General features: G+C 37.8%; 5 protein-coding genes across 10 annotated transcripts in view; 3 read left to right on the top strand and 2 right to left on the bottom strand.

The window, feature by feature from the left end:
- Rat1 (5'-3' exoribonuclease 2 Rat1) overlaps window positions 1–14,665 on the bottom strand; it is a 58,874-nt gene extending 44,209 nt beyond the window's left edge. The window contains exons 1-15 of the mRNA XM_076426968.1: window positions 14,447–14,665; window positions 13,996–14,123; window positions 13,523–13,634; window positions 13,265–13,438; window positions 13,019–13,181; window positions 12,483–12,943; window positions 12,197–12,403; window positions 11,973–12,110; window positions 11,741–11,898; window positions 11,383–11,551; window positions 11,223–11,312; window positions 10,983–11,139; window positions 10,453–10,681; window positions 10,173–10,379; window positions 9,775–9,857 (exon numbers count right to left, since the gene is read on the bottom strand). Of these exons, the coding sequence (XP_076283083.1) occupies window positions 9,775–9,857; window positions 10,173–10,379; window positions 10,453–10,681; window positions 10,983–11,139; window positions 11,223–11,312; window positions 11,383–11,551; window positions 11,741–11,898; window positions 11,973–12,110; window positions 12,197–12,403; window positions 12,483–12,943; window positions 13,019–13,181; window positions 13,265–13,438; window positions 13,523–13,634; window positions 13,996–14,123; window positions 14,447–14,521 (2,551 nt within the window). The 5' untranslated portion in view covers window positions 14,522–14,665. The remainder of the gene's footprint in view (window positions 1–9,774; window positions 9,858–10,172; window positions 10,380–10,452; window positions 10,682–10,982; window positions 11,140–11,222; window positions 11,313–11,382; window positions 11,552–11,740; window positions 11,899–11,972; window positions 12,111–12,196; window positions 12,404–12,482; window positions 12,944–13,018; window positions 13,182–13,264; window positions 13,439–13,522; window positions 13,635–13,995; window positions 14,124–14,446) is intronic.
- A 621-nt stretch (window positions 14,666–15,286) lies between these two features.
- Window positions 15,287–17,963, top strand: LOC143211050 (luciferin 4-monooxygenase). 3 transcript variants are annotated; one of them, XM_076428464.1, is made up of 6 exons: window positions 15,287–15,588; window positions 15,817–15,960; window positions 16,044–16,834; window positions 16,905–17,077; window positions 17,143–17,550; window positions 17,612–17,963. In XM_076428464.1, the coding sequence occupies exons 2-6, from the start codon at window positions 15,844–15,846 to the stop codon at window positions 17,731–17,733; spliced, it is 1,611 nt and encodes a 536-aa protein (XP_076284579.1). In that variant the 5' UTR covers window positions 15,287–15,588; window positions 15,817–15,843; the 3' UTR covers window positions 17,734–17,963. The 3 variants fall into 3 exon arrangements, with proteins under 3 accessions (XP_076284579.1, XP_076284580.1, XP_076284581.1); XM_076428465.1 differs by having other exon boundaries at window positions 15,291–15,408; XM_076428466.1 differs by lacking the exon at window positions 15,287–15,588 and having other exon boundaries at window positions 15,822–15,960; window positions 16,030–16,834.
- Window positions 17,556–20,101, bottom strand: LOC143211052 (3'(2'),5'-bisphosphate nucleotidase 1). Of its 3 annotated transcripts, none has more exons than XM_076428469.1 (5): window positions 19,844–20,101; window positions 18,800–19,170; window positions 18,501–18,720; window positions 18,340–18,424; window positions 17,556–18,270 (listed from the first exon to the last, which is right to left on the bottom strand). In XM_076428469.1, exons 2-5 carry the CDS (start codon window positions 19,155–19,157, stop codon window positions 18,010–18,012), a joined length of 924 nt encoding a protein of 307 aa, XP_076284584.1. In that variant the 5' UTR covers window positions 19,158–19,170; window positions 19,844–20,101; the 3' UTR covers window positions 17,556–18,009. The 3 variants fall into 3 exon arrangements, with proteins under 3 accessions (XP_076284584.1, XP_076284586.1, XP_076284585.1); XM_076428471.1 differs by lacking the exon at window positions 19,844–20,101 and adding an exon at window positions 19,653–19,731; XM_076428470.1 differs by lacking the exon at window positions 19,844–20,101 and adding an exon at window positions 19,225–19,403.
- Window positions 20,046–21,935, top strand: Mttfb2 (mitochondrial transcription factor B2). Of its 2 annotated transcripts, XM_076428468.1 has the most exons (4): window positions 20,447–20,584; window positions 20,691–21,085; window positions 21,165–21,496; window positions 21,579–21,935. In XM_076428468.1, the coding sequence occupies exons 2-4, from the start codon at window positions 20,756–20,758 to the stop codon at window positions 21,808–21,810; spliced, it is 894 nt and encodes a 297-aa protein (XP_076284583.1). In that variant the 5' UTR covers window positions 20,447–20,584; window positions 20,691–20,755; the 3' UTR covers window positions 21,811–21,935. The 2 variants fall into 2 exon arrangements, with proteins under 2 accessions (XP_076284582.1, XP_076284583.1); XM_076428467.1 differs by having other exon boundaries at window positions 20,046–21,085.
- Window positions 21,936–22,315: 380 nt separating this feature from the next.
- LOC143211054 (uncharacterized) lies at window positions 22,316–22,990 on the top strand. The gene is made up of 2 exons (XM_076428476.1): window positions 22,316–22,452; window positions 22,532–22,990. The coding sequence occupies exons 1-2, from the start codon at window positions 22,336–22,338 to the stop codon at window positions 22,988–22,990; spliced, it is 576 nt and encodes a 191-aa protein (XP_076284591.1). The 5' UTR covers window positions 22,316–22,335.
- Window positions 22,991–23,132: the final 142 nt, after the last annotated feature.

The following is a 23,132-nucleotide window of genomic DNA, read 5'->3' as shown; positions in this document are numbered from 1 at the left end:
AATTCCCTACTGGAGAAGAATATTCTCCAAGATCATAAAATTGTTCTGAAAAACGTCTTTCAGTATTTTCTCTGCAAATTCCGACGAATTGCAATTTTTAACCGACTCCGAAAATAGAGGAGGTTACTTTATTCGATCTGTATGTGCCTTTTTTCGCTTGTTTCTATGTATATTCACCGATTACGCCGAGATGGATGGACCAATCGAAACTAAACCTTCTGCATTTTGTAGAGTATGTCCCCGAGGTGGTCTCGTGAAAAATTTTGCATTTTTTTATTCCTTACGATTTTATTTGCGAAAAATGAATTATTTCATGTATGTTCACCGATTACTCCGAGATGGATGGACCAATCAGGACGAAACCTTCTGCATTTTGTAGGGTATGTCTCCCGATTGGTCCCTTGAAAAAAATTTTTCCTTTTTTCATTCTTTGCGGTTTTTATCGCAAATAACCAATATATAAAAAGTGTGAAATAAAAATTAAAAAAAAAAATTTAAACCGACTTCGAAAAATCGCACTAAGAAGTATGAAATAATTGCCATTTAATTTATGTGAATACACACGAACTCAAATACAATACAATCTTTTCGGAGGCGGCGCAAAATTGAAAATTTTCGACACTTGAAATTACGAAAATCCTTAAATTCTTCTACATGCTTCCACATATTAATGTATCTTCTCTTCCCACCTACTGATTTCCAAGTCCATCATATTCCAATGAAATCATAATCAGCAACATCCGTTATTTGGAAAATTTTCAATTTTGCGCCGCCTCCGAAAAGATTGTATTGTATTTAAGTTCGTGTGTATTCACATAAATCTTTAATGCGTTAAATTTTTAGTGCATTTTTTTAGTGCGTTTTTTTAAGTTTCTGTTCCGCGTCATGTAGTAAACAAATTATTCTAACTCAAAAGAAAAACCAAGTCGAATATTATTGCGAATGACGCCCTTTTCTGTACTTCATTGCGCCAACGGGTACAGAATATACAAAAGGTGAACCACCCCTAAAACCTCCGAAACCTCCAAAAAGTAGCATTATTTTTTGAACGTACATTACTGCAGATTTTGTGTTATTCGTGCACGATCACTTGACATGACTGTCGATCATTAAGCACGACCGTGAACAGATGGGAGAGCACGAAAGTTTGAAAGACGTGCACGCTTCAAAGAAGACACTCAGAAAATTCCTGTTCTACACTTTGGAATAAACATCGGGAAAGGCAGGGGACGTTCAGGGAGAACACAATTAGAGGTCGGCGCACAGGTGTATCGATGATCGTCCCGGCAAAACAGAATAGCTCTCTGGAAGGTCGGCGAAGGGTCGACCGCAGCTAGGATATGCGCACCATTTACTTTCATGCGGCGTTTACGTGAAAGAGCCGCGAAGGGACGACCGTATTCAGGTGAGAGGTCCCTGAACACCGAACGAAGAAAAGGAAATTTCGTTTGTAGGCTCTCCCCCCTCCTTCGTCTCGAGTTAGTTCATGGGGATGTAATTGAAACAGACGCGGTGCGCTCCTCGACTCCTAAACTAGCCCGGAAGTCATCGAGATCGCGTAACAAGAATTTAAGGAAGCAAAAGGAACGGTCTTACTGAATCCCTTGCTCCAACCGGTACTTACACATTTACGATGTCATTTCCGGCACCGATTTGGTACAAAAGCAAAAATAAAAACGTTTTGTTAGAGGTACCAATAAATAGTTCTTCGCGTTTGCTTGAATAACTTCTCAATCGTGAACATTTAGGGAGACGTGAGTGTTGTGCCAACCAACATGTAGTTCAGTTACTATTATTTCTAAATTTCAATAATTAATTTAAAGAATTTGTTTTCACACAGCAATCGCAATTCTCTTGAAAAGGATCCATATCCGGATCGAAACGTTGAAAATAATTAAAAAATTTGCAAAATTGCTTGTTAGTTAAAATTGGATCGAACCTATGCGCCGAAAACATTAATGAAAAGTTTATTCAAAGTAAATACGTTTGAAGAGTAACAACGGATTGCGTTATCGTTGAAGACGCGGTCGAAGGTCTCATTAAAAAATCTTGCGGTTCCTGCGAAAAAAAAACGAGTAAAAGAACAACCAGGAAAGTGTTAACAGCATTGTTCGAGTAGTGTCAAAGGCCACCTAGCCAGACATCAAGATTCCAATTAAAAAGGGGAGGGGGGAACTGATGGGCCGATAATATCGATCTCTGCCGTGAAGGGTCGAGGGGGTTGGTTTGGCTTTAAGTAAAAGTCCAAACGAACGAGCCCTCGGCTCCCTTCGAGTCCATGGTGGCCCGAGGGCAGGAGAGGCTTTCTATTAGCCACTAGAAATCGCGCGAACCCTTCGCTGGGACAAATCGGAACTATACTAGCGCGGCTGCCCGCTTCTAATGGAGTTTCACGCTCGAGTCAGGGGTTGATAGAGGTTCCTCGCGAGTTGGCCAACCGAGGAATTGATAATCAAAGCGATCTCCGGCTCCCTTAACGAGCCCTCTTGCTCCAATTCGATCGACGGACAATAAACATACACAACACGCTGCTTAAAACAATTTGATAACCGTGTACTACAGCATTCGTGTCCATCGTTGTCCTTTCGTTCCTTTGACACGTGCAATCACCGAACTTTTGTTTAGTGAAATAAAAACTCGTACATAATGTGTACTCGTTCATAAAATTAAAAATAAAAATAGGAGTTTACATAAATATTCGTAGTCTGATTATTACCTGCAGAGCAGAAATCAAAAGTCAGAGGTTTAACGGCGATTTGGTCGGTGACTATACCTAATCGCTCCGCTCCAGAAACCGTTCCCCGAAAACGGCCAACATTTCCACGGTGTATGATCGGGCTGTATACGCGAGCTCTCCTCGGAACTCTCGTTCATCAGAAGAGGATTCCTCCTCATTGCTAATATTTTCTTTTTTCTATTCCGCGCAGCGAGAGGAGTCGCGCAAAAGCCACCTCTTTTCACCCTCTGTGTTCTCCGGAAAGAGCCCGCGCGACGGAAAAAGAAAGAGGGACGAGGAACAGGGCGGACAAGAGAGGAAGAAGCGGAGAGAAACATCGCATGACAAAAAGAAGAGGAAAGAAAAATTCGTATCTTTTTGACGAAGCCGAAGAAGAGTCGTCGTACGTGTCCTTAAGCGACTGCCAGGCTTCCACGCTAATGAGGCGCGGCGTAATTAGTGAGACTGTCTACCCGGCTGGACCCTTCACCAGGAGGGCGGATCCCTCTCGACGTCGAGTCGCCCTCTCACCCTCGCCACTCTACGCATCCTCAACCCGTTTCACGATTTCTTACCGGCGCGGCGCGGAGAAGGAGCCGCGCCTCGCTGACACCTCGGAAATTCACGACTCTCAGCCGGGTTGGAGACTGGGCTCTCCCGGTCCGTGACTCTCCGCGAAAAAAATACCGCGATTAAATCTAGTACTCGCGAGAACCTTAATTCCCTTTTTCTTCATCGCCTTCTTCGTCTACTTTTTCCGATTCTCCGCGACTTTCTTCTTCGCCCGCGCCCGGCTTTCGCAACCGAGCCACAGTACACTCAACGCATCAACACCAGCCGCGAGCACATTTTATTCGAAATAAGGATCAGAAATAACGATCTCGAACTACACTAGAGCGTCACTTCTTCGAACCAGTGCACAGTGAGTTGAAAATGTTTTTTGTGGCCAAAATTATTTTAGCGTTATTTCAAGGCGTAAGGCTATAGCAAAGTAGTTCGTTGAATTCGTTTAACTTTCTAGTTTCAGTTTTATTACTTCGATTTGGTGGGGTTGATAGTCTGCTTAACGCATCGAGAAATTGTTTATAAAAATTTTTATTCGACGACAGAATAAAATATACAATTGTTTGATTCGAGGGTCAAACAATGCAATCTATTCGAACTGGAACCCTTTTTTCTTCAAATGAAGTGACACATAATTGTTTCAAGACGGTATTAAGGAAAGTACAATATTATATAATCATTTGACCCATACTTTATTTGCGAGTACGATCATCGTCGAAACAAGTTTTGAGAATAAAGTCTCGTAGAATTGTTATAAATTGATTGTTAACAAAAACAGTCTCGACATGAAAATTTTGAAACGAAGTGTCTTCTGTCTCCGATTCGATTTAAGAAATAAAATGGTGATATTATGGGTCAATCAGTTAGACTGGACAAAGGGAGAGGGAAAGAGAAATAGAGAGGGACAATTCGAACGAGTAGAACTCGATGCCCTACGGGCACGTTAAATGGGTTTCGATCGGCGTACAGAGAGCGATCTGGTGTAGGTTGCCGGTTGCGGTTTCAGGGGGTGGGTTTCCGAAGGCGGGAAGGCCGATTTAGAGTACAATGCGGCTCAATGCCGAGGAAATTAGCCACGGCGCTGTCGGTGACGCCCGTCAGCCCCACACCATGGAAAACAGACCGTATCTATCCCGGTCGGCGAGCCATGGGAGCTTTATCGTTTCGATTCTCGACTGGCCGCTCTGTGTTCTCGTTCACTATCCCCAAAACCCGCGAGACATTCTCTTATTCTCGAAGCTTGAGAAGGAAACTGTGAACAAGCTCTCTTTTGAACAGTACAATTTATTCGGAATATTTTTTAGTGACATAATTAGGCCGAATCTTAACCTGGAAATTGATGTCGTAATTGATGTTATTTGAAAACTTTACTGGAAATGTTGTATAACACAGAGTATACTGAATTCTCCACTTGTCTATTCGTTCACATTTTGTTCTAAAGTTTGCGTATCTTTTTTAAATTACAGTGAAGTTATTCGTGCGTATCACCATTTTCTGTTAATAACTCAAACATTGCTTGTTGAAATTTTAACGAAACTAGGTAAACTTTTCGTTGTAATAGTTTTTACGTAATCCAAAGTGAAATCGTTACGTTCCGACCCCGGTCACCCCTACTACTGTACACCGTACCGAACACTTCGCGTCAAGGACTAATTCCTCCGACTTGGAATAAGGCGTTAATTAATCTCGCTTCTGGCGATAGAAACGATGGGTGAGTGATGACCAAGCGTGGCTCAGGAAGCCTGATATCAATCCGAAAAACGGTCTCCCAGATTCTGAATGGGAAGAGTGCACGAAACGTGTCCGCTGAAAGGCTGCATGGTGCTTCTTCAGTCTGGATCCGTCGTTGGAAATTACCTCTCGTCCCATCCGCCATCCATCGTCACCGAGGTGTGCGCCAATTTACGTGCGGGATACTCTCTGCCTGCTCCTCCTCCTCGTGTTCTTCTTCTTTTCTCCCGGGCTGTCCCACGGTGCCGTCGCACCGCGGGAAATGCCAGTCGCTTTCACGAGATATTACCTGTAATGTCCGCGGCGCATCCATTACGGGTCATTATCCATCCATTAGTCGTTTTCCACGGGTCCGTGGACGCCTCGAAAGAAGAACGCTTGCACGGCCTGCCACTGCGGACCCCCTTTTCATCCTCTTCTTCTCCGCTTGCCTCGAGAAAGGGGCGAACGGAGAAACCTCGCTCGCGAAACCTTCGACTTTCCGGTGACGGAAAGACGTCGAGGAGTGTAACAGCTCGAGATACCAACAAGGAAAGCTACAGACCCGACTCGATTTCAATAAAATCCACAGGGATAATAGATCCCTCTGCTTGTGCTCGTTCTTTGTGCGACTCTGCTCTCAGATCGCTTGTAACTTCGTCCCTTATCGCTTTCTTATTTTCCTCGTGCTTTCACGAGCACCATGTACCCAAACGGGTGTATATTTCATTCTTCTGAACACCGATAACACTGTGCAACAAATTTCAACTTCTTTTTCGAAAAAATGCCCCTTGTGCAGGGTAAAGTAGCCTAATAAAAGACCTCTTCTAATATGAAACCCTGCTTATCTCCGATATAGGATTCTTAAATCATGCATTATCATTTTACGTTGGTTTTATTCTCGGTTTAAGGAAAGTTTTCTTATCGTGGGCTAGAATTTCGCAAGAGGTCCACTCCATCTAAGATGGAGTTATCCCTGCAGAAGACAATCGCCTTGGTAATTATGGTCGGAACGGGTAACAAGGACACGTGTTTTCCATGGAAAAACCTTCGATCCCGAAGAAGAGCCGGAACAAAGCCGTCGCGAGAGGAGGGGAGAGACAGAGGAACGGACAGAGGATTCTCTTCTTTAAATGCTCGTTCACCCTCGCCTATTCATCCCGCGTATGTCTACCTGCGATATAGCCTCAACCCCCATTAATCTATAGGATCCATTCATCTTCGAGAGCGTAGGTGAGCTTGTCCTTGCGATCTCTTCAGACACTCGATGGCTCGCGGTGGATTCCTTTTCGCTCTGGAACTTCAAAGCGTCCACCAGACGAACCGGTGGAGAAAAAACTATTTTATTATCGCAATCCGCTTCTTCTCGAGGATCAATCTCTTCTAGGATCCTTCACGAGCCTTCTTGGTAGCTTCAAGATCTTCTCTCCTGTGGTCATCTTGTTCTCAAGATATATTCATCACAGATCATATGGAGAATGATTTCTTGTCTCGGAGAATGTACGCGCCCTCCTGACAATTTGAACTTGTCTTCTCAGGGTTTAAGTACTTTTATATGCAATAAACGCGTAACGTCTAACAGTACTTAGAACAATATTATTAAAGAAGTTATGAACATTTCATCCCAATTTATGTACCTAAGACGATCGATATACATGTAATAAGCTATGTAACTAAGCATGAATTCTGAAATCATAAGACCTCTTGGCGACAGTGGGGATTCTCTGCTGATTTTAAAACATCTGCTACAAGAAAACGAAAACAGATATTTAAAAATGGAGTTCAACATGTTAGGTTTTTTCAAATTTGTAATATTACGAAAATTGTTTTTTTCGGAGACTACGAGTTAGCTCTTTCGGGTCTCCGACTAAGTAAGATGGAAGATAGTTCGGTGGGTTTGTCGTCGCGAAGAAAATTCTTACGCTGGCCGAGTCTAATTTGCGACACCGGTGATCGCGAAGCCACCCGGACAGAATACGAGATCTCAGTATCACCGGTAGCCAGGTTAGGTAGCGATTCGAGCAGCCTCCATTCGTCTTGCGCCCGGTTTCTGCGCGATTCGAGCCTCCGTCGGCGTTGCTGCTGCTGCACGAGTGTTTGCAGTCCACTCGAAACCAGTCCCGAACGAGCTCGCGAGCACGAGTAAGAGGGAGAGCCGGCCCGGGAACAGAGACGGTTGGACAAAGCCGTAGAGAGACGGCCGGAGAGACATCGGTCGAGGCGGGAGGCCAGGAACGAAGCTTAATTTGTCTAACGAGGGGCCTCTGCACCTGTCATCTGGACGGAGATACGAACGGACGTAGGCCAACCCCTCTCTCCTCTTTCCACTCTCACAGTCCTCCTCCATCTACTCCTCTTCCTCCTCGATTCAACCCCCTTCGGTCCGAGGAGCGTTTGCTTGCTTACTCGCCGACCGACAGGCTAGGCTTCCTCTATAACGTGTGTTTGACCCGTTCCTGGGGGATCCTTTACGAGATTCCATCCAATAGTGATCAGACCTGGGCCTGGCTTGCAACTGAACACAGTTAGCAGTGCGTCGGAGAAGGTGGGTCAGTTTTGAACGACGTCTTCAGTCTACCGATCGCGTCAAAATCTAATTTAGAGCAAGGACTCCCTACAGAAATGTAATCGCTAATTTTGTCAACACAGATTTAGAACCAATCATAATTATACCGGTTTTTGGTCCCTAGTTTGGAATCATCGGCATTTTCGCACGTTAACTGGCCAGCAAACGTTCCCCAAGGTTAGACTAATTAATTAAATGAAACAAAAATTACGTCAACACAGACATTTATTTTTGAATCTGGAGAAATATTTGCCTTGTCCTTATACATATAACAGATGCGACTGTTTGACGTAATAAGTCGCAACGAAAGTTTACTTTGACTTTGACAAATTCGTCAGCATCTTGGAGCGTGAACGTTAACGGTTTGGATGGTACCTACTTGTTAAACCCCACTGTTTCCACATAGGGCCTAACCGGATCCGTGTAGCACTTGTCCGGATCAAGATATCACTTATCGGTCCCTCGAAAATCCTCATTTAGACCGATAAATAAAATTTCGAGCAACGGTCGACGATTTCGATCGTGTACGAGTCATGGTGCACGCGTGTGCCTGGCGTTTACGCCCCTCGGTAAATCAATCACACACCATGGTCCGCGTACGGACGCTTTGTTTTTACGGGTCCATCGCGCATCGGACTTCTTGGTCGCGATCGTTGGTCACGCCTTCCATAGGGAGGCAGAGGGCAGTTACAGTGTCAAGTCCGTCTGAAATCGTAATTCATCTTTCCGGATATCGGAAGGCTCGAGCCTAGCCTGGCCGAGAGTTTCGAAAACTGACAGCGTGTCTAGCCGACGCGACGCGACGCACGTTCGTTCGTTCGATAAAACGAGACGAGTTTGTTCGCCACGACGGCCACGCGTCGACGGTAGGGAATAACAACGGCACAACGACGACGGTGTAACGAGAATCGCTGGCACAAAGCGATAGAGTCGCGCGCCGTTCGCCTTTGTGATTCAGACCCAGACACGCCGGAGATCGCGTCAGGGGTGGGACAGACAGACAGACAGACGATACGTGAAAGCCCGGGAGGTGGAACATCCGCTAATTGGATAATTACGGAGTGCGCCGCGTTTGTTTTATAATTGGGCGAAGCCCGTGGAACCGTTCCTAGCCTCGACGTGCCAAACAACGAAACGGCCAGAGTCACGCTCTACGTGACGAACTACCCTCGCAGCTAATCCGAACACCGGAACCCCTCGGCTCTAGCAACCCCCGTCCCCCTGACACGGCGGACTCGTGGCTCCCGTCACCGCCTCTGAACCCCATTGCCCCCTCCTTTTTCACCCTACTCGGACAAACACGACTAAAATCGCATAAAAAACAAAATCATTTTTTTTATGGAGTCAACGTCGGTCGGATAAGAACAAGTTGTTGACTGTCGGATGCAAATTATGCAAGCTCAAACGGTAGAATGTAGGTATCAAAGATATCACTCACTTCTGCTTCCGAATTCGAAGTCTCGAGTTCATTTTGTTTCAAATTATTAACAGTTTCCATACTAAAATACATGACAGATGTTTTATAAATTTGATCATGATGAACAAATTGCTGTAGCACTACACTTACAATGTCACATTTCGTTCTTATTATCGAAAATAAATGTTGTATTACGAACATATGGCAATTACTATTATTTCCATATTCAGCTGTTAATTATTCCGTAAAATATGAAGAAGCGATATATCAATATACAAAAGCGATATATTCAAAATTTTGTCATATGCTTTTTAGTCGCATACGATTTTTGTACACACTGCATATGTGTATGTTTATAAAAAAATCTAAGCAAAAGATGACATTTATGCAAATGTAAGAATTGGTTGTAATGCGGAGAATCGATGAACTAAAGGACGCTCTGAAAACGCCTCCAACCGATCGAGAAGCAAAATGCGAAACAAGTTTATGGACAATGGGGTGGAACGGTCGCGCGACCTCCATCAGGGTGGGAAAAACAATGAACATCCCTGCATGATTTCTTTTCCATGCCGTCGGTGATGTCGAAGAGTCGCGTGCACTCTAATTTGACTCTCGTAAACCACGGTATTGTTTGAAAGATCCGGGGTTCCAACTGGAATTAAGAGTAAGAACTTCCTCCCCTTTTAATTCGAATCCCAACCCCTTTCCAACTTATATTTTTCAAATAACGTCACGTATTTCTTAAAGGTTTGCATGATCACACAATAATTTAGATATATCAAAATACATGCAATAACTTACCATGCGCACTTTCTGGATATTGACTTGGTGATGCAGACGCGGAAGGATACGCAGGTGGCACTCTATTATGGTTTGTATAATGCCTACGAGCAAACAAATATGACAAACATTAATGGCTGTACTAACACTGGAACGGCAGTGTTTAAATTTATTCTGAACAAGCGATTAAGTTAACCAGAACACCCTTTTTCTGAATTAACGAAAACTAAATAAATTGGTTAATTGGATTATGAGTCATAAACGATTAAAAATTGTGAAAATTACAGTCTTCCGTGATTTTCAACCCATTTTTGCCTTTTCATTCTATTACTCGGCGATTTTCACTGTTTTTAGTAATTTACGATACAAGACTGGCTGCAAATGGTGGGAGTGAAATAACATTGCCATAAATTAATTACCCAAGCATTCTACGTCCAGCGTCAGTCAAAGATGCAGACTGAGTAGCGGGGGTAAAACCGATTTGCGGTTTCCAGGAATTGTCACTGTTACGGTTCATCTGTTCAAAATCTTGCGGTTTTAATACTTTCGGTGGTTCTCTGGCGCCCTTCAACCTTTTTGCGGGGAAAATGAAATTGCCGCTATATTTTGGATCTCTGAATCGAACGCTGAAATTAAAATACAGAAAGATAAGTATAAGCCGAGTTGCAATGATATAATTAAAAATGTTTGCATGCGTACCAATACACTTTATTATTTCGGACAGGAAGCCCGTTTATAGGAGAGGGTAAAGTGGCACCATCTCCAATACAGTCTTCTGCTAACAACACCGTGCCACGCATTCCATCGATGCATGCAGAGGTTTCTGCGTTAAAATCAACACGATTCGTGTAAAGTCCTTTGATGAAATTGTAACCGTTGTTGCCTAGTCCAGCATACAATCGGTCGTCACCTCTGACATTTCGCTTTACTACGAAACAATAACACATTAAATAAAACTACCCTGGAATCGGACATAATATACAGTGTTTTCCCCCTACCATCACATTTTGACAGTCTCCTATTCGTCTGACAATACGGAAACCTTCAAGGGAAAAAGCGATGAACGACAGAACTAAAGCAAGCGAGCCTTTACACGAAGATTCGCTCATGAAAAATTCCAGTTTACTTTCGGCTGTGAAGCAGCAACAAATTTCAATAGTTTTTCTATCGTCTCGTGTAACGTGGGGGAAAACTGTATATTAACGAAGTTTACGAACTTAATTTCATACTTTCTGCTTCTGTCAAATTCTCGTAGTATGGTTTCAAAGCCTTAAATAGTCTTTTCTCATCCACGAATGGGAGCAAAGCAACTCCCTGCCAAGCGAACTTTTTGCCATTCAGATCTATTTTAAAATCTTCTGGATAGAAGTCTATAATCGGTGATCTCTGCAAATGATTTCGTAAATATTAGTTAAATATCATAATACATGTATAACTTTTTTTGTAACGTAACATTCTATTAAACTTACGGGGTCACTCATTAACTTCGCCCACGGAGCAGGAACATGTTTGCTACTTGCTGCTGGGAACACGCCCATTAATTGTTCTAGGGGACGGAACTGCAACAATAGTTGAGATTAATTGTTTATCAATTATTTCTATGCGTTTACCAATTTGATTTCAACTTACAGGTTCTGTTCCTTTTTCAAATTCTGTCGATAAACCACCGATATTAATAAAATCACTAGCGAAAGGGGCATAATGGTACGGAAAGTACCATTTCCACGACGCACAACCTTGATAGTAATATCGTAGAACCCAACACAGACCCCGTACGTATTGTAGAGCTACATTGTTTCTGTATAAACAGTCCGAAAGTTATTCGTGAATATGGCTGCTGAGGTTATTTATTTGTTGTAATGGGGTTACCGTGACCTCACACAAGTATTTCATTGACAAGCATTTCACGTCGGAGATCTAAACGTGTCGATGAAATCGTGTCGGTATGATCAGGATAGCCCATTTTAATGTGCTTGAGTTGTATTACCTAAATTGCAGATTATCAGGAGAAACATCAAATTTCGATTCGTAATAACGATCTTTAAAACCATCTTCCCACAACCTTACTTCGTCATGCGCTTGATCATCGTCTGACGCGGTTTCCATTTCATCGGCGGTACGTTTCTTTGCCCCAGTGGATGATTTCTACAATATATTCAAAGCGCATGAGTAATCCGTAAAAACACCAACAAAATAAAGATTGAAATGCGCAACCGTACCTCTGGACGCATCATACTCTCCAGAGCTGTATTAGAACCTCTCTCTGCATTGGAAGTGCTGTAGTTTCTACCTTGGACACGCATCTGATAAGCTTCAAAACGTGCATTCTCTACCGGCTTAACTCGTTCGCCTAATGGCTGTCATCAAATACATATTTTCAACAATATCACTAATAATACTAAAAGAACATTATCACGAATAAATTTTCAATAATGAAGTATACCGTAGGAGCAAACTGTCCAGTAGGAATCCACTTAGGCTTGTAATTACTGATTGCTTGCATTCGATTCTTCTTGATTTTTTCACGCTGTTTGAACGCCAATTCATTTTGTTGTCTCTTCTTAAAAATTTCATCCTCGACATCGCCGAGGTCAGACATGATCATTTGAACTCTATCTAAATTCACGTCACCGCTATCTGTTAGAAAACCCTGTAAGAAAAAATTATTAACATCGGCAATGTCATTGTTTAAACAAAGAATATCGTTGGACTGAACAAATATTACGCACTCCTGTTTTATATACTGTTTTTTTATACAAATTAACAAGTCTATCGATTGCCCCCTCTCTAATCTCCAATGATGGGAGGTGAGGTAGAAAATCATTTCCTACGAAGAAACACATGAACACCCAATCATCGATAGCTCGTTCAAAATCGTACTTAAATGGTAGATTAGGCATTTGCAACTCTCTCTCTAAGTATTCCCTGAGTACGTTTAACCGCACAAATATGAACTGGCATTCGGATCCGAAAGCATTCTCTTCCTCTTTCTGATTTGGCTCCGAACCCGTACATTCTTTCATATCGTGACCCAATTGACCGCATATGTCGCACGGTCTTGGTTTATTTGGTTTGAATTCTTCACGAATAATCGTAAAATTCGGTTCATGCGTTGCGAGTCCCAACATAATCAAATCAGCATCTGCTCCGCACAAAACGTGTTGCGTGTTAGGATCGTGATCGGGTTGCGCTGTTGTAAAAAAATAGCCATTTAATATATGCACGCAAGAAAGAAGTTGTACTATTTGTAATAACTTTGATTTACCTCTCTGTTTACGTATAAAATCCATTATCTTATGTTCTCCTTCACCTGGTACATTTGCATCGCTTAAAATCACCTTTATGTTTCTCCAACCAGGGTCACTATTTAAACGGTCATGAATATAGTAATGTAAACATTTTGATAATCTTGCCATAAAAGGAGTACCCTGTAAAGAATACCATAATTTGAAATAATTTAAAAAATGATTTCCTCTAACACCTTAATACATCATAATTCAATTTTACAGACCGGTGTAATACAGTTGCTATCAAAATGATCTTCCTTGGGTTTTTCTGGTGGCAATGTCGCACCTTTCAATGCCAATTCAGAACGTATTCTTTGAATTTCGTTGATTTTTTCAGTTGTCTCCTTTGATGCCCTAAATCTCCTCGATCTCTGTTGATTCATTTTAGCTCTAGGTGCCTATAAATATTACTTGAATGTATAATCATGTTACTGACACGCAATTAATAATTCTTTCTATTTAGTTTAAAGAAAGACACTTACAACTCCGTCAATGGCCATGTAAAGCAACTTCCTAGGTCTTACAATGCGAAACAAACGGTCAATGCATTCAAAGATAGCTTCCATCATTTCATCCTCATTTTTTGGTGCTGGTCTGCAATCATATCATTCATTATATAAAACATTTTCAACCAGTTGTCTATGAATCGGTTGTCTAAGCCGAAACAAAACTGGTGTCAGAGAAATGTTTACAGCCAAATGACCGGTGAGACATGTATAGGACGTTTAACCAGTTGGTAAAGTGTTAAGACTACAGATTTTTATGCATTTATGAAGAAATTAACTGAGTGAAGTATGAAACAGTGAAAAAATATTGTCATATTGTTTTCAACTTGAAAAGACCATTAAGGAGTGAAATGAACTCTTATTTAATTACTGCTTCCTGCAATCGATGCAGCATATTTTTATTTTGCATACAGATCCTCAGTCTACTGATTAATTTGACCAATACTTACTTATCTTCTGGATGTGTACAAGGATGTATAATACCATTCATGTCAAGATATAGATTATCAAATTCCACGCCATTTGGGTTTGGATCCGCTGAATTTACAGGTACCCGCACACCATTCGTACTTACAGGCTAGAAAACGAATATATTGTTTAAAAAATCTTAAATTTACATTTCAGTGTAACAATGTACATTCATTTTCATGCTCAACATTGAATTACATGGCAACAATTGCTTCGCATTATTACCACATTTTTGTCACAGTACAGTAGTGCAAATACAGCTGTCAATAAACGTTTACAAAACCATGAAACACATCATGATTATTTAAAATTATTACATTACATTAAAAAAATCGCAAATTCTTTGCAACAATCATAAGCTTTGCCTGTACAAGTGATATCCGTAACAAAATAAATAAATTATTCATCGCCCAAACAAACAATCTAACCTACCTTTTGTTCGATGCATTCGACAATCACAGAAGGATACTTTCTACTCAACCATCGAAAAAATGCTGGTACACCCATGTTTCACACTTTGTCGTACTCTTTTGATGGAGTGTACAATTATTTTGTTAATCGTTTCTCAAAATATGTGTTTGTAAATTCAGTGATCACAAACTGTTTTCACCGTTTACTCATATTTAATCTACAACAACGTAAACTCAGATCACAAACTCTAACGGTATATGAAACACCTAGCACAGTGCTGCCACCTTTAGCTTTACCTTAGACTATATATACTTATTGATCCGGCTTCAGATAACATGTCGTGTTCCATGATTACTTTATCTTGCTTCATCTATGCAGATGACGGATGTGGGCAAAATACTATAGTTTATTGAGAAGTCGCGCAGTACTGTAATATATATTTTATTTTATTAGTCGTTCATTTTTACTGTATTCTTATTATTTTATACATGGCTAACTCATGTTGCCAATTTTTTGTTTAGGCCTGTGGAGGGCGAGTGAGGGCGAGCTCCCAAATGGTCTGCACCCATCTGCACCACAACGAGGTATAAGGATAGACCTATCATCCAATGTATTTTTGTGGCCCACTTTTTTGGGGTCACGTAACCCCATTACCCTTTTCATTTCGCCCATTTGCATGCAAATGAAGCAATCCAGCAAGCGAAACAACGATCCAGAACAGAAATAGATTTATTTATTTATTTATGGCACGAAGATTCTGGCATAAACTCGTCTAAATTGCATGAAATGAAAATAGTAACGGGGGTTGCATGGCCCCCGAAAAGTGGGCCGCAAAAATATATTGGATGATAGGTCTATCCTTATACCTAGTCTGAGCCACAACTAACGCATTGACGCTTCAAATTTCTAAATAAAAAAATGATATAAAAATTATGATGGTGTAAAATAAATGTAGATATAATATTATAAATAAGTTTGAAGTGGTATGTTTGTGTTGATTGTTCTGAAAACGATGTTACATACAATTATGAAATGAAAGAATTTACGTTGCGTACTTTATGAAATACTTGAAATACCTACCCCCCCATTAATTTGCCGGTCTTCTAATAAGTAGCACGCGTATATTATTATAACACACCCATAATTAAGGGTAAATTGAGACGGTATGTTGCTTTTAAAGAATTATTTATTTTTATTCGTTAGTTAAACAAAAAAACCATTGATCATTTTCTAGAAATAGGAAACGACAGTATAACAACTAACAATTCTATGTATAAAAAATCTAATCGTTAGTTTCTCTAATCATAGATAATTAATATCTCGAATCTATCCAGAAATAATTACTTGTATAATTTCATACTACAAAAATGGAAAATTATGTTCTTTTTCAGTGAATTGTACAGTAAAATTTTTTCAAAATGCAACAGAAAAATATCTTGCATGGACCAGCTGATAAAATTCCACAATTTAAAAATGTGTCTATAGGACAATTACTCTTAAATCAACTAAGCATTCATAGATCTTGGGTGGCACAAGTAAATAATTTAAATGTTATCTTTATCCCTTGTACGAACAAATTATTACCATAATTTTATTAAAAAAAGAAAAATACTTTTAGGTAGACGCTCATACAGGAAAAGAACAAACATTTAAGGAGATTTTGGATGACAGTCGGAAGCTGGCAATTGTTCTTGATAAACAGGGATTAAAGAAAAATGATTGTATTGCTATATGCAGCGAGAACAATGCAGAATTTTGTATACCAATGTGTGCTGCATTTTATCTAGGTGTTACTGTTAGTCCGTTGAATCCACTCTATTCAGAAAGAGAATTAAAATATGCATTAAACATTACAAAGCCAAAATACATTTTTGTATCAAAAGTTGGTGCCATGAACATGCTCAAAGTTTATCCTGAATTACTCTGGTCGCCAAAGCTAATAATGTTAACGGAATCACACGATAATAAGTTTCCCTGCATGAAAAATTTAATAGTAGACATAATTGTTGGTAGTAACTTCCATGCTTGTCCCGTTGATAATGATCATGTAGCAGTCATTCCATACTCTAGCGGCACAACAGGTTTACCAAAAGGAGTAATGTTAACAAACAAAAATTTATTAGCAGTAATAAGATGTCTTGCAGTTTCAACACCTGAGATTTTAAATACTAATGTAATAACATTAGCTTTGTTACCATTTTTCCATGCATATTCTTTCTCTGTACTTCTCGTAAGACTTGCATTTGGAAATAAGAGTGTCATTTTATCACGTTTCGAGGAAGCTATCTTTCTACGAACTATAGAAAAGTATAGAATTGAGTATGTAACTCTCGTACCACCCCTTATGATATTCCTGGCAAAGCATCCTATTGTGGATAAATATGATTTATCCAGTGTTAAGGATATTTGGTAAGTCTATTTCTAACAGTAAGTTCCATTATTAAATTTCAATAATTAGTAATTGCTTATATTTGATTAGGTGTGGTGCAGCACATTTGTCAGAAAATATTGCAAAGGTAGTTGCCAAAAGATTAAACATGAGAAACATCAAACAAGGGTATGGATTAACAGAAACTACTCTGGCTGTACTTATATCACCAAATAATAGTGCAAAATATGGAAGTGTAGGCATACTAGTTCCTGGAATTTCAGGTAATACAATAAACGTACTTTTTTTCATAATGTTGCTTTAATATTTGCATTATATTTATATTTAGCAAAGGTAATGCCAATAAATGGGAACGAATCGAGTAAACCTTTAGGGCCACACGAGATTGGAGAATTATATTTCAAAGGAGATGTAATAATGAAAGGATATTACAACGACGAGAAAGCTACAAAAGCTACAATTGATAAAGATGGCTGGTTACATTCAGGAGATATAGGGTATTACGATGAACAGCATTATTTCTATGTAGTAGATCGCTTAAAAGAACTTATTAAGTACAAAGGATATCAAGTTCCACCAGCTGAACTAGAAGCATTACTATTAACATGTCCTGGAGTTAAAGATGCAGCAGTGATTGGAATACCACATGAAGAAGCAGGCGAATTACCAGCTGCTTTTATAGTTAAACAAGATGGATCTGACATAACAACTGAGGACATTGTTAAATTCGTAAATGGTAAGTATTGAAAATTGGCCAAATGAATACCTTTATTTTGTACTGATGGAAACTGTTACAGAACGCGCATCGAGTCATAAACGACTTCGGGGTGGCATCAAATTCGTTGATAGTATTCCTAAAACTGCGTCAGGGAAAATACTACGTCGATCATTACGCGATACATTTAAATCAAAATTGTAAAGTCTTGGTATTTTGAGTAAACATTGCAAGTTTTTAATCTTTTATTGCTTTATTTTTATATTTATTTTAAAACGTTGAGACGTAAGAGACATTGTTCAATTTGTTTTGAATTGTGTGTAGAACTGAAATCTTTATAGAATATAATCCCAAAAACGTTTTGCTCTAATTCCGTATCCTGGAATACTTTGTTATATATATATTTATATATATATTGAATACAAATGCATAAACCCATAAGTTAGATCGCTCATAATGAAAATCGAACTATGTAATACATTACTGTTTTAACAATGCTTTTACTTCGTCTGGTATTTGACTTAAATACCATTGATGATCCTCACCAGGAGCAGTAGCTAACACACCCTTTTCATTTGATAATAACGTTTCTGCATTATATGAATAAAGTTCTCCGAAACAATCAGTTAGAGTGCCACCAACAGCACGAAGAACAGCCTCGGGTGCACAGGTGTCCCATTTTTTGTAACCTCTACTTGCAAATACACAAGCGTGAGCTTTCCCCTCCAATAAAAGTAATACCTATAATAAAATAAAAATGTTAAGCCATTCTGATAAACTTGAGTCTATTAATTTTACAAATATTCTTACTTTATACCCTGCACCGCCAACACGTAAAATTTCATCAGGATGTAAAGCATTCACAGCTGCTTGAACATTACTATTTGAATGCGAACTGAAAAGGTATGTAACATTTGTTGTTATTAATCTCAATGGAGTACAGCTTTAATGATAGTAAAACCAAAATTTACCGTGAAGTCGTAATTATTCTCTTTCCACCTATAGGTGCTACTGGCGAGAAACCACCAAATCCTACACCATTAATGCCCCATATAGTTCGTCCCAATATACTACTATCACTATTTTTATAATATGGTTGATGTATTACTCCTCCAATTGGTTTTTGTCCAATTGCCACTCCTACTAAGACTGTAACATGTTCTACAAGTCCTTGTGTATATTCTGATGTTCCTGAAATTTTATTTAATTTTTATGTATACATATGTAACATTTGTCTTTTTTATTTGTGTTAATTGAAACGCATACATACCGTCTAATGGGTCTACCCAAACACACACATCTTTAGGATCAATATTTTCCAGATGTGCTGGTACTTTCAGTTTTAATATTTCTTGATCCACCTCTGACACCATCCAATCGAATGGTACATCACAGTTTGATGCTTCTTCTTCGCCAATAATAGTAACATTTGGGAATTGAGAACTTAGCGAGGCAATAATACACCTTTGAGCACAACGATCAGCTTCAGTTTGTAAATCATTCTTGCCTTTTTCTACTATATTTAGACCTCCATGACTCATAATATCTCTTATAATTTTACCTGCTTTCACAGTAGCAAATACAGAAGATGCCACTATACGTGATATTAAGGATGCGGTCTGAGCCATATCTCAAATTTTCCTGTTAACAATAGTAGATATTGACACTGTTATTTAAAGATCAGAGAAACTATACCTTTTATGAACACTTTCAATATGTGTTGTGTATATATTCATTCTGGTTCTAGCTACAAAAACATTATAAGGACAACACTATCATTTCTCAAGGTTGTATTTATTAAGTAATACTTTACACATGAAAGGCGTAAACTTTAGCATTAACTTTTTTAAAGTTCCATATTGTTATTTTAATGATTTCTTATCGTAATAAATAGAAACTTCAAAGATGAATCACTAATACAATCTGAAATTCTACTTTAAATAGAATATGTATTGAATATATTGCAGATATTCATTATTTATATATTCATTATTCATATCACTATATATATTTAGAAAAGAAAAATTTATACGGTGTAATTGAGTTTATTTTTGTTAATTTTATATCTCGTATAAAATCATTAAAAATAGATAATTCTTTAAAGCGTTATGTCATATACTTACAATATAAATTTATATTGTAAAAAATTGACATTATATACCATTAATAATAATAATATCAATACACAATTCACTAATTTAAACAGCTGTTCGTATAAATATATACAAGTAAAATCTTTTACATATACAAAACGATTTATATATTAATAAATAACGCAAAAGAAATATACGTAATTAGAAGAGAGAATACTTACAAAGTTTTAGTAATGTAGTTAATATAATCAACGTGTCAATAACCATATATGTAAATAATATGTTATAGCGAAGTAAAATATATACATGTTCTGTGTAATTTATTGTGAAGATAACTAATAAACATATTGTATACTATCAATGAACAAAATAATTTTGCATAGTAAAATAATACAACGAAATAATATTTCAAATACTAAATAAATTAGCGTTTCATTCGTATATGTGTAAATATAGTGTGTCAATTTATTTTTTATCATAGGGGGCACAATTTCGTAAATAGGTTTACATATATTTACATATTTATATACATATATGTAGAGTGTAAAGAATTAACTAATATAAAAAATAATAATACAGTGTAATATGATATAATTTATTGAAAATAAATTCATTCGAAATACATACTTGACTTACAAAAGAATGTTTGATAATCTAACCTTACGCGCATCTATCAACATCTGAATTTTATATTTTTAGTAAAAGTACAAAATTAATCGAACACGTCAAGAATGACGCCGAAAAATTTGTTATTATCATCGCGTAACTTTATGTTGCTACTGCGAAAATTTTATAATAAAAATAATTTTCTTAGTTTGTCAAAAATTAAGCTGCAAACAAATTCAACACAATTGGTACGACATATAAACGAAAACGTATCATATAAAAGAAATATTCTCCTTGACTATATAGAAAGGATTCATCTAGGGCGTACATATAATATTCCACAACAGTATGTATCAGTGAGTACAAGTTCAACGGACTTATACCTAATTGATAAAACAGTAGCTGCGCAAATTGTCTCGTTAATCAAAGATGATTTGTTAAAAAACATATCGCATGTAATAGAATTGAATCCTGGTTTGGGTTTTACAACCCAGCAATTGCTCGAGATTGGTGTCCCGTTTGTTCATATGTATGAAAAGGAAACAAGGTTTTCCGATACTTTAAATAAATTATGTAGCGAATTCCCTAATAAATTAAGTCTGCAGAAAGCAGATCTTTATACTATATCGAAGTCGATGCATATAGATAATATCAATAATAACACTCAGAATACATATGATCTATTGAACAATGTGCAACATAAACAATGGAGCGATGACAGTTGCATGCAAATAATTGGTGCAACAAACAGGGTATCGTTCATAAGGCATTTAATATTAAGCACAGTATTTCAATCATGCTTTATGTCATATGGGCGACCTATATTTTATCTTACTATACCACCATCTATATGGAATGTTAGTATGGAATCTTCTTAAAAATTATAATTATAGAATCTTCTTACAATATGTTTAACTATTAATGTATATTTTTTAGAAATTTACTTCTTCGGTGATAAGATCTAGTAGTATTATGTTTCAAACAATATTTGATTATCACGTTTTTGGAAAAGTAGATAGGAAAGCATTCATACCATGGAACAAAGGAAAAATCAAAAAGAAACTAACTAAACATGTACACAAACTCTCACCGACAAGAGTAGAAGAGAATACACCCGATGAAGATTTATCCTATTTGTATGTTGTCAAAATAGAACCAAAAAGTAAGACTCTGATATCGACTCATGGAAAAGAAGATTTGCTATACTTTTGGTATTTTGTTCGACATAATTTATATAAACCAACTGTTCGAGTGATACCTTCAATGGAGTAAGTAATTGTGTTGTTACAATTATAGTAAGTATTCGATACGCATTAAATCACTATATGTGCAACTAATTAATTCTTTCAGAAAATTAATACCAGGTTGCGGTGTGCGACTGATAGCTATGAATTTCAATCTATTCACTCAATACCGTGATTTGAGCATCGAACAGATACACAACCTTTATTTAGAATTTCGTTCCTGGCCAGAATTTGAGGAGAGTATATTTGCATCGAATGCAGCCGATATTAAATCAGTTTACAATAATTATGTTTTCGAAGAACAAGAAAATCACAATTATGATAATAGTAATCAATAAAAAGCTAAGGATTCTAAGACCGAGGAACAATACATAGACATATTGTTCCTTTATTAATGATACATTAATATGAATTCTATTATATAGAAAATATACTTCGTTATTGTATTAATAATGTTAAATAATTTTTATTATATATTTGTAATACTCCTTACATTCAATTATATATGTAGCAGAGAGGAAATTTCCTTCCTCTACATAGCAATACATCCAACAGAGTTGAAGATAGCTATTGGTTAATGATTTTAATACTCAGTAGTGATTGGGTAATGATTTTAATACTCTTGTTTTCAACTATGGCAATCCTTGAAATCTCAGGGGCAACCAGGTCATTAAATGAACAGTACATACACTGTATTAGGTACAGCAAAGTATAGTTATATCTGCATCTCCAGTAGACATTAATATTCAATAATGCAAGTTAACTTTCACACCAAATTACAACTTAAATAACCTGTTTCCAAAAAAAATAAATATTCATTGCAATTTCATATTTTTACAATTAAGTGCTATTGTATAGATAATATGAAGTGGATAATTCTTTGTGTTACATTGGTTATATGGAATAATATAATATCCTGTCAAGATATTGTATTTCCAAAAGATGATGATATACCTCCTATTAGTAGCACCGGCGGAGTGGTAATTGCATTTAAATAATAATTTAATTTGTGTCATGCACACAGTAATAGAAAATACTTGATACACTTGCCTTTTTTAGATGACAGAACGTTTGCCGTTAGTTGCATCAGGTCAATGTCCTGAAAATATGTATCTCTATCCTGGATATGGAAATAAAAGTGTATGGATATGCGATTGTAAACCTACATTTTTATATTTTCCTCTAAACGACAGTTGTCATGCGGCTTATAGACAAGGACCTTGTCCACCTCAGAATTATGTAGTATTGCCTGCAAATGAGGCAACTCCACGATGTGTAAAAAACCCATGCTTAGAAGATGGTTTGGTACAATACAATAATGTATGTTATCCTCTGAGAAAAATAGGTGGTCCATGCGCTCCCAAGGGAGTACTGGGTGTAAATGAAACTACTTTTGGCGTAGAATGTGTACCAGCAGATGTCGAACCATTTATAATAGTTGATCCACCTAAAAGGCGGTGTCCCATAGGCACTCGCAGAAATAGTCTTGGAATATGTAAAGAAGTATTGAACATTTAAACTCTCTCTGTTATGTCACTTGAATTATTATTTGCAGATCTAGAGTTCTTAGAATAATAAATTTGTATGCACACTTATATTATTCATGTATTATAAGAATATGTTACATATATATTTACAAAATATATTTAAGTAATGTTAT

The sequence above is a fragment of the Lasioglossum baleicum genome, chromosome 7 (assembly GCF_051020765.1).
Source record: "Lasioglossum baleicum chromosome 7, iyLasBale1, whole genome shotgun sequence".
NCBI classification, from domain to species: domain Eukaryota; kingdom Metazoa; phylum Arthropoda; class Insecta; order Hymenoptera; family Halictidae; genus Lasioglossum; species Lasioglossum baleicum.
Note: the sequence above shows the minus strand (reverse complement) of the source record. Positions and strands in the feature narration are given on the sequence as shown.